Source organism: Cyprinus carpio, chromosome B19 (assembly GCF_018340385.1).
Source record: "Cyprinus carpio isolate SPL01 chromosome B19, ASM1834038v1, whole genome shotgun sequence".
Classification (NCBI taxonomy): Eukaryota; Metazoa; Chordata; class Actinopteri; order Cypriniformes; family Cyprinidae; genus Cyprinus; species Cyprinus carpio.
The window spans coordinates 10,374,012-10,384,733 of record NC_056615.1 but is presented as its reverse complement, the minus strand read 5'-3'; the positions used below and the strand labels follow the sequence as shown (position 1 = coordinate 10,384,733).

At 34.5% G+C, this 10,722-nt stretch overlaps 1 protein-coding gene across 6 annotated transcripts; it reads left to right on the top strand.

Annotated features, from left to right (window-relative positions):
* The first annotated feature begins 755 nt into the window (after nt 1-755).
* LOC109100229 (protein LYRIC-like) lies at nt 756-8,855 on the top strand. 6 transcript variants are annotated; one of them, XM_042744684.1, is made up of 12 exons: nt 756-1,242; nt 1,840-1,980; nt 3,531-3,627; nt 3,748-3,918; nt 4,054-4,101; nt 4,789-4,956; nt 5,172-5,240; nt 5,343-5,426; nt 5,967-6,091; nt 6,181-6,282; nt 6,392-6,506; nt 7,209-8,855. In XM_042744684.1, the coding sequence occupies exons 1-12, from the start codon at nt 853-855 to the stop codon at nt 7,274-7,276; spliced, it is 1,578 nt and encodes a 525-aa protein (XP_042600618.1). In that variant the 5' UTR covers nt 756-852; the 3' UTR covers nt 7,277-8,855. The 6 variants fall into 6 exon arrangements, with proteins under 6 accessions (XP_042600618.1, XP_042600623.1, XP_042600617.1 ...); XM_042744689.1 differs by having other exon boundaries at nt 759-1,242; nt 3,531-3,615; nt 3,751-3,918; XM_042744683.1 differs by having other exon boundaries at nt 763-1,242; nt 1,837-1,980.
* The last annotated feature ends 1,867 nt before the right edge of the window (nt 8,856-10,722 follow it).

Sequence of the window (10,722 nt, the reverse complement as noted above, 5' to 3'; positions counted from 1 at the left end):
AACCCTGAAATATCACATTTCCGTAAGTATTCAGAGCCTTTACTCAGTACTTAGCTGAAAGGGAAATCTTCTTGAGTGTTATTCTGTAGCTAAGGCCAGCATCGTTTTCTGATTTATGACAATCCCAGATTGAATAAACAGATTACTCAATTTTTTTTTTTTTTTTTTTTTTTGTGATTTTATTTAAAATAAAGTTACTACTGGTCTATAGAATGATTATTATAGATCAGCGATAGAACCAATTATTGAAACAAATTTTGATGGGTTAAAACAATTAATATCATAATTTGGCAATAGACTAATGAGGTTAGTAAATGGAGCATATATATACATATATATATATATATATATATATATATATATATATATATATATATATAAATTATTATTTTTTTCTCAAAAGTATCAGTAGAGGAACTGTGAAAGAAAAATAAATGAATTAGGTAATAAACGGAAACATAAGCTAAGGAAAGAAAACAAATCAACAGAATCATCAGAAAGAAATCCCATATTGTTTCAAGAATCTGTCACATTTTTATTACTAATTAAAAAAAGACATCAATCAATCAAAAAAAAAAAAAACGTGACAGTAGGAAGTGATGCCGGAAACTTTATATTTATTGATAAAAATTTATCAAACAAAATAAAAAACTTTGGATATTTTCCTTAGACTTTTTTTTTCCTTTTGATGACCAAAAATGCTGCGCCCTCTAAAGACGCCCAAAAGTGTTGTCTAGGTAGTCAGATCGATATGTTTTGGGACACAGCCATAATGTAAGAAGGCGAGAAATTTCAAAACCACTCCCTCCTGCCATTCACTCTCTCCCGCTGCCAGCAGCAGCAGCTCACTCTATGCCTCTGCGTGCGGTTCTTGTCCGCCTGTTTAAAATGGACCAGGACTGGCGAGCTTTAGCCACACAGCGAGCTGAGTACGTGTCCGACCGTATCCGCGGGCTGCTGTCCTCCGGCTCGGACTTCCTCCGGGCCGAGCTGGGGCTTGATCTGGGGATAAAGCCGGAGCAGTACCCGTCGTGGCTGATTCTGAGCGCGGCGCTGCTCGGGCTGACTGTGCTGGTGCTGCTCGCGGCCTGTGGACGGAGGAAGCGCCGAGCTACGCCCGTTCCTGTGAGTCCCAGCACCGCCGCTGCCGGGACCTCGGTGAAGGCCGCCGTACCACCGAAGTCTGTGAAGACCGAGCCGAGCGAACCGAAAAAGAAGAACAAAAAGAAAGCAGCCGAGAAGGTAAGCGGCCTGCGCTTGTGATTTGCTAGTGCTAATGACTGTGATTCAAAACTGAGACAGTTAGACAGCCTTTTTGTGATACCCAAAAATAAAGTCTAGATAGGCAGCCTGCTAGATTCTGAGATGCACTGTCTTCCTAAAAATCCTATTTAACATTAGCTGACCTGAGTTTGAAGGGGGTTTGCACGAGTAACGTTAAGCTGCTAAAGTGCTAACCTGTCAAAACGGCTAAGAATCATCTTTTCACACAGAAATTATTTTCCAATCAAAACTATTTAATTCTATATTGCTTATCATCACATTTAGTATTAAATTAACAAAACTGGGGTTGTTATTTGATTACGAGTAATATATATATATGTATAGTGATAAAACCGACACGAAGGCGGTAGGAGAGCCACGTAGCACAGTTTAGCAGACACGCTCATAAGTTTCGTTTTGGCTAAACACCGCCTTTTTATGAGTCTAAACTATAAAGTATCCGCGTAGTTACGGTTTTCATGGTCTAAGGGTTGTTTTCAAGCACTTTCGGTTGATAGAGGAAGGAAATGAGGAGTTTGTAATTGTCGGTGTGTCACTGTCATGCGCCCGCAGCAGAAGGCCCAGGCCAATGGACAGACCGTGGCTGGACCTCAGGAGGACATTAAAGTCATCGAGGAGAAGAAGAAGCCCCCTCCTGCACCTGCACCAGCACCTGCACCAGCACCAGCACCAGCACAGATACCTGCGGACACAAAGGTTGATCCACCTAGTATTCATACTGGTTTTGTTGAGGATGTGTGTGTGTTTGTTGATATATTTGTAGTAACAATAATTGTAGTAACTAAGGCATTTTTGGCACAGCTGTGGTGCATTTCTTTAGCTTTTCTGAGGAGCAAAACAGTTTAGAGATCTTTGGAGATTTGTTAACAACGTTGAACATACATATACACTGATTTGACTGAAAACTTTTATATCTCTGTGATGTAATCACAAACACTCAAGTCAGAAACAACACGGAAGTAACATAAACAAAGCAAAAGAATCACACCGTGAACAAAAAAATACAAATAACTACATTTAAATGCAAATATTTATACATGATATCAAAAGAGGATGTGAAGCAAACCTTTAAAATTGTGTGATTAAAGGCCTGTTCACACGAAGAACGATAAATATAAAGATAACTATAAGGAAAACTATATTAATCCACACTAACCGATGATAACTTTCTCTTAATTATAAGCACATGCTGCATTTATGTTGTCTTCTGATTTAAATATTTGCTCTTTAAAGTTGAGTGAATTGCTGCTTTATCATTTATCCGCTGGAAAAAAAAATCATTCTGAAAGTGATTACAAAAGTGGGCAATTTAAGAATAAATAGTAGACTGTGCCAATAGCTTTGTAGGCAGCGTGCCGACATATAGCACCGTTGCACTTCGGCCGTCCCGAGTTTGAGTCTCGGCTTGCAAACCTTTCCAAATTCCCTTACCCCCTCTCTCCCCCACCTTACTTCCTGTCTACATACTATCTTATCTTAAAAAAAGCAAAAAAAAAATAAAGAATAAATATTAGTATTGTAACGTAATGATAAAACACTTGAAAAAATGCATTATTTGTTTTACACGCCATGTGACAATCAGAGAACCATGAACAAGCAAATCTGTTGTTAAATTATTAAAAATTCATGGGGTGCTTGTGATTATTTTGCAAGTGAAATTAGACAAATGGGTTTGGCAGACAAAATATTTGTGAATATCTGCACTATAGACTCTTTATAGACAGTAGATTATAGATTTGGTATTATCCATATTATATATCAGTGTTTCAAGTCTGCATGCCCTTTCCAAAGTCACGGTTGAAGTGTTGTCTGGAATCAGTTTCTCACTTGTAAATAAAAACTGAATTTGTAATTCTGAAATTTCCAGATCCACTTGTAGGGCACATTAACAATACTTGACAGGTTTGGAAAGTACGTTTGACTCTTTTGCACAGCAGTGCTGTGAAGGTTTGAATCGGCCTTGGTTCGGTCTGTAAACAGTGATTGAGAGAGGTCGGGTGTCAGTATCGGCCTGTAACTTGATAATGCAGATACAGCAAATGTAGGGTACATCCAGAGGGGAAACTGTGTACTTTGTCCCAAGGTCTCAAACTTTAGGCATAGTTTTTTCAAGGCCGAATACGTATTTTAGGAAATCTTTATAACAGTCTGTCACTATGTGCCTGTAGTAAGTGTGAGAGGAAGAAAGATACTTTGTTTCAGATTGGTCGGTAAATTCTAAATGAGTGTTTTTTTCTCTTATGTAGACCAAGAAAAACAAGAAGAAACCAAAACCAGATGTGAAGCCAACCCAAGATGTTTCCTCCGCCGTAGGCAAGGAACCTGATGAAGGTATGAAACTGGGTTAGTGAACTGTAGTGGCAACTTCACTTTTTCAGAATAAAGGTATATTGTTAGTGATTAGTCTCAAAAATTCTAATGAGCTGCTTGTATGAGATGCACTTTCAGTATGACTGTGTTTAGCAGGTGCTTGGGAAACCAAGGTCAGTAATCGAGAAAAACGTCAGCAGCGCAAAAAAGAGAAGGGCCCTGGTGACAGCTCTGGGAGCCCTGAGGTTGGAGATCGTGCCAGTCAGAAGGTAGAGCAACCTGCAGCTACAGCCCCAGCCCCAGCTGGCCCCAAAAAGAACAAGGGTATGCATTTTCTAAATTCAGTGCTTGTTAATTAGACTGTTCATGGCATCCAAGAAAATGTTAATACTTACGGGTTTCCTTTAAGATCCATGCTACTTTTGATCATTAAAGAGTTCTTCCTTTGATGTATTGCAGAGTCATCACGTGCCAAGGCCTCGAAGGGTGACACCATTATACCCTCAGGTAAAATTACACTTTTCATATACTGAATACAGAATCTGTGAATAAAAAATAAAAAAACCCTCTAGAATTAATTTTATAGAAATACATGTATTTTTATCAAGGACATAGATTCGTGTATGCTATTGTTCAAAAGTTTTGGGATGGTAAGATTTTTTTTTTATCTTTTGCGAGGATGCATTAAATGGATCAAAAGGGACACTAAAAATATTTGTGTTAATGTTAAAAAGATTTCTATTTTAAATAAATGCTTTTCTTTTCAACTTGAACGAATCCCAAAATCACAGTTTTTACAGAGATATTATACATTGCTTTCAACTTTGATGATAATAATAATAAGAAATGTTTCTTGAGCAGCAAATCTGCATATTAGAGTGATTTCTGAAGGATCATGTGACACCGAAGACTGGAGTAATGGTTGCTGAATTTTTATATATATATATATATATATATATATATATATATATATATATATATATATATATATATATATATATATATATTTTAAAATACATTTAAAGATAAATTAATTACAATAATATTTCACAGTGTTAATGCTTTTACTGATCAAATAAATGCATCATTTGTGAGCAAAAGAGACTTCTTTAAAAAGCATCTTACCGTCCACAAGCTTTTCAACGATAATCATGTGACAGAACTTACCTCATAAATGTCACCCTGTTCTTTTAGTGTTGTCTAACTGGAAGGATGTGAACTCTGTTAATGGTGGAGGAAGGACAGAGGTTCCTGCGAAGCCAACCCAAACAAATGCTTTAAACAACGAGAAGTTGTCTGCTGGGAGAAAGCCCCCTGTGCACAAGAACCGTGAGAACACCACCAGGAAACAAGAGTCTGAGGGTAATAGATCAGAGCTGGTTATATGATTTATTTATAACAATGGTTGCATTTAAGGATTTTTTTTTGTGACCGATTTTAAAGTTTCGTTACATGTAGTAATAGTAAACATCAGATGGTAGATGGTAGATGAAATTCAAACCTTTGAGTTATTTCACCTTATTTAATTTTATGTTTATATGTTATGCATAAAATTATATATAAGCATGGTAACATAGGTTTGGATGGTAGAATTAAGGCAGAACCGAACCCAGTAAACCTGACAATGCTCGGACTGAACCCATCAGGTACTTATTTTTCATTTGCATTGCGCTGTCATTCTTGTGAGGAGCACATAATGGTAAGAACTACAAACATGAAGAATGAACCTTTTCCTTGTATTTTCGCAGGTGGAGAGACTGGGACTAAATCTAACTCTGAAATCAGGCAATGGGACAGTAGACCCACCTTTGACAGTCAATGGCCCAACTTCAGTAAGATCAAAACTTATTTAGACTCAGTATTTACTTGATGAATGTTTCATTCAAAAGTTTGTGATTGGTAAAAAAATTTTCAAATGTTTTTGAAAAGTCCCTTATGCTCAGCAAGGCTGCATTTATTTGATTAGAAATACAGTAACACAACAGTGAAATATTATCACAATTTGAAATACCTGTTTTCAATAATAATATATTTTAAAATGTAATTTATTCCTGTGATGGTAAAGCTGAATTTTCAGTATAATCACTCCAGTATTCAGTGTCACATGATCCTTCAGAAATAATTCATATATACTGATTTGCTGGAACACAAATCATTGTTGTTCAGTTAAATTTTTTTGTGGATTCTTTCATGAATAGAAAGTTCAAAAGAAAAACATTTATTTAAAAAAAAAATAAAAAATAATATGTCACTTTGATCAATTTAATGTCCCCTTGCTGAATAGAAGTATTAAAAAAAAGACCCTAAAATTTGAGTGGTAGTCTATATTATGAAAGACTATTAACATCATCAGTATCTCCATATGATTTCAGATGGTCTTGCCACTGAGGACCTGAGCTCAGACTGGAACGCTCCAACTGAGATATGGGACAATTATGTGGAGCATAAAGTAGATCCCCCCGCTTTGAAAGAGATGCCAGTTTCCAAGCCACTTGTGGTATGAAAAAACACATTCACTTATTTTTTTTTAAACTTATATCAACAAAACTTCTAGTAGATTTAACTAAGTATTTGATCTGGATGTAGGAATCTAATGATGACAACGACAAGGTAGATCCTGCAGGAGGTGGAAAATCCAAAAGACGAAAGAAAAAGAAGAGACCGGAAGAAGACGGTTCAGCTGTTGAGGTAACAATCACGTTCCAATAAACCAAGTAGTGACACAATGAATGAATACTTAAATGTCAACCCTGCTTGAATTCTGCATGAGTGAACAAGTTGTACGTTCCTCTTCCAGGTGACTCAAGTAGGTTCTGCTCCTGCAGAGAAGAGTGTGACTGTCAAGCCTCATCCTCCTCATGTTCCAAAAGATGAGGGATCCAAGCAAAACATCCCTCCACAGTCTTCACAAAGTGAGTGGAGCACAGATGATGAGCATTGGGTGGATCTAGTGAGAGTCAGCATTATTTTAGTATCATTGATACAGTATTATAATAGTAAATTTTGTTACTTTAGATCAGGGGTGCCCAACCCTGCTCCTGGCGATCGACTGTCCTGCATTGTTTAGCTTCAACCCTAATCAAACACACCTGCCTTTAATTTTTAAGTGAGCCTGAAGACCTTAATTAGTTGCTTCAGGTGTGTTTGATTAGGGTTGGAGCTGAACTTTGTAGGACAGTCGATCGCCAGGAGCAGGGTTGGCCACCCCTGCTTTAGATAGATAAAATGTTTAATCTGTTGGATTTAGTTATTTTAGTACGTACTTTGAGTTAAACTAAATGAAAATGTTTAATGTTGTATTTTATTTTAGTTAACACAAAAATGCTTTATTTTTTTTGGTCTTTTTTTTTATACCATTTTCCCATTACAGAGAATATCTCCAGCATAATTTGGATTAAATTTTCAATTTAAAAATGTAATTTTCAGAATATCCTTGTATTTAATTTTCCCCCTCTTTTTTCCCAAAATCCTAAAAAATGTATTTTTCAGGTTTAAATTACATTTTAAATCGTAAATGTTCAAAGTCGACTTTGAGACCTGCTGTATATAATAATAATATTAATAATAATAATAATAATCTTGCTGAATAAAATTCTTTATTTTTGCTCCCACAGAGAAATCTGATGAGAATTGGGAACCGCCGAAGCAAGTTCAGAAAAAAAAGGCCAGGAGAGAAACATGAACCGTGAATAACATCCAGGATAGTTTATGCAAATAGATTATGCAATAATTTCACAGTACAGAATTTTATACTGAATAAATTTACTGTGCTTTAAAAAAAAAAAAAAAAATCCAAAATAGAAACACAACTGAGTTGGGGGAACTCTGCGCAAAAAAACAAAACAAAAACAAATCTAGATTAAAGGTGAGCAGTCCATGGGCTGGAACACTACTAAGTGCACTATTACGCTACACTGAAGTTTATCAAGGACTACCTATCATCCTTGATATCAGACATGCTTTTAGTGGAGCAAAACATTCATGATGATTATTTTCCAAATGCTACTAAACTGATTTTGAAGTTGGAGTGTTGAATTTCATTTGGGAAATTAAGGATCTACTTGCTTTCTCTCTATTACTGTTCTTGTGGCACTTTAGTGCTGCTGCAGTTCAGCAGTTACTGTTAGAAGCCACAGAGAGGCGCTGCGAGCCGGCGTCTCCTCCAGCAGTACTTCTGTGACATTAGCTTGAGCAGTAAAAGGTGAATTACTGTAATCCTATAGATTGCTGTGGTGGAAAACCAGAGAACGGTTATATTACAGAGAACTTTTTTAATGCTAAACCTATTTTCTTAGAGCTTTTCTTCCGTCCTGATTACATATATATATTTTACCCATGTAACTGGGCATGTGGATCTTGAAGATGTTATGACTCTTCCCTTTTTAATCAATTACCAGTTGACTCTAATGCTTTATTTCCTGCAAACTAAAGTAGAAAAAGCCTCGCCATATGTATAAAACTATAAGGGCTTTTTTCCTAAGGTAAAACTCTTTGTAATTGCACTGTGCTGAAGGTTGTAAAATACCATGTGTATTTACTTTTTTTTTTTTTTTTTTTTTTTTTCTTGCACAATGTGAACATTTGATTTTTGTTCATGTTCGTTTTGACTGAGTAAGTTAGTAGGTTTATGTGATTTTAATCGGGAACGTTGATGATGATTAGCGCAGCTTTAATTCCATGACACTAAAACAGTATAAGTATCAGGAATCTGTTGCCTTAATCTATACTTAGTAGTGTATGCTTTCTGTCCTCTTCCTCATTTTGAAGTCTTTTTTTTTTGTTTCAGATTTAATTGATGTCAGTGTTGCACTTGCATGAAGTTATTAACCATTTATAGTGATGAACAACGTCCTGATTCTCTGTCCGCTCGTGCAAGTACCACTCACTGTAAATAGGCTTTAATGAATGATGATGATGATGATGATGAATGGATGTGGGGTGGGTTTGGGAGGGGGGATTTTTAATGCATATTCATATTCGGGTTGACTTAGTGGTGTTTTGCCAATGGTCTTTTTGTAAATTTCAGTAGATCATGTCTTTCTAAGGCACACTGGGCTAGCATCGGATGCCTGCCTTGGTTTATCATTCTAGAGGTTACTCAAACGATGATGTATTTCTACCAGTTTATGGATTTAAGAATGATCATGTTTACTTAAGACAATGCAATATTTCTATGTTGATTTGTTAAATAAAAGAAGATCGCTCTTTGAGCTTAGAGCTGTTGATTTGTTAAATAAAAGAAAATGCTGTTTGGGCTCAGAGCTTTTCTTGTTGTTTTTTTAGAAATGTGAGCAACTCTAAGCATCAAGCCACAACAAAAAAAAAATTACACTTCTGCAAATAATTCAGCAAATAGTCTTGTTGTTCAATCTTACATTGACAGAACATTAAGAATTCAAAGTACAACCCACAGCCTAGTCATAATATTTGCATGCTGAATTGCAATTAGTCATTTTTTTTTTCTCTCGGTTGTTTTCATACTGACTTGTTATTGGCCTCTTTTAAATCTGTCTTTATACTTTAAATACAGTACATTGTGTGTCTTTATTTAGCCATCAATATTGGGTTGATAACATTTCTAACTGCCATTTTACACACTTATATTGCATTGCAAGAACTAGTTAAGGAAATGCTAATTATTATTTTATCGCTTGTAACATTTTTTCTAATCTGATATTTTTATAAAATGCACTAGAAAAGTATACTAGACAATGATTTGTTGGTTTGCTCAATTTTGCAGCATCCTGATAATAAGTGCAGTCTCGTGTCACGTGTACAGAGACGACCTCGCCTGCCTTTTCTCAATTCAATTTAGGTCTGTGGCACATAAATCCTTTTTTATTGATTTATGTTTTTTCCCCCCAAAGGGATAGGGATTTTTTTTTTCAACCATCCTCTGTGGTAGCCATGCTATACTGTTGTTAAAACCTGATAAAGAAATATAGTTTTTCTTTTGTTAATTCATACAAGTAGGTATTTGCAAAGATATTTGTTAATCCCAATAATTATAAGAGTTGTCTGTTTTTAAGACAGTTGTCAAAAAAAAAAAAAAAAAAAAAAAAAATTTAAGTAATTGGGAGTGTATTTGCCCACAGATATATAGCATTCAAAAGTTTTGGGTTGGCAAAATCTCCAAAAACTCATACGCTGACCAAGGCTGTGATTGCAAAGCTGTAATTCAGTGTCACATGATCCTTCAGAAATCTAATATGGTGATTTGGTGCTCAAGAAACATTTCTTATTATTATCAATACTGAAAAACAGTTGCGCTGCTTAATATTTTTGTGGAAACCATGATAATTTTTTTCAGGATTCTTTGATGAACAAAAATAAGTTACATTTAATTTATTATTATTTTTTATTTTAAATTACTATCACTTTTGAGCAAATAGAATAATGATTGTAGAGTAATGATTTCTTAAAAAAAAAAAATATATATATATATATATATATATATATATATATATATATATATATATATATATATATATATATATATATATATACAGTACAGACCAAAAGTTTGGAAACATTACTATTTTTAATGTTTTTGAAAGAAGTTTCTTCTGTTCATCAAGCCTGCATTTATTTGATCAAAAATACAGAAAAAACAGTATTGTGAAATATTATTACAACTTAAAATAATAGTTTTCTATTTGAATATACTTTAAAAAAATAATTTATTCCTGTGATGCAAAGCTGAATTTTCAGCATCATTACTCCAGCCTTCAGTGTCACATGTAACATCCAGTCTATCACATGATCATTTAGAAATCATTCTAATATTCTGATTTATTATGAGTGTTGGAAACAGTTCTGCTGTCTAATATATTTGATGAATAAAAGGTTAAAAAGAACTGCATTTATTCAAAAAAAAAAAAAAATTCTAATAATATATATTCTAATAATATATTTTCTTTACTATCACTTTTTATCAATTTAACACATCCTTGCTGAATAAAAGTATTGGTTTTATTTAAAAAAAGAAAGAAAAAAAAATTACTGACCCCAAATTACTGACCAGTAGTGTATTGTTATTACAAAATATTTATATTTTAAAAACATAGCTTCTTTTTTTTTTTTTTTTTTTTTTACTTTTTATTCATCAAGTATCCTAAAAAAGTATCA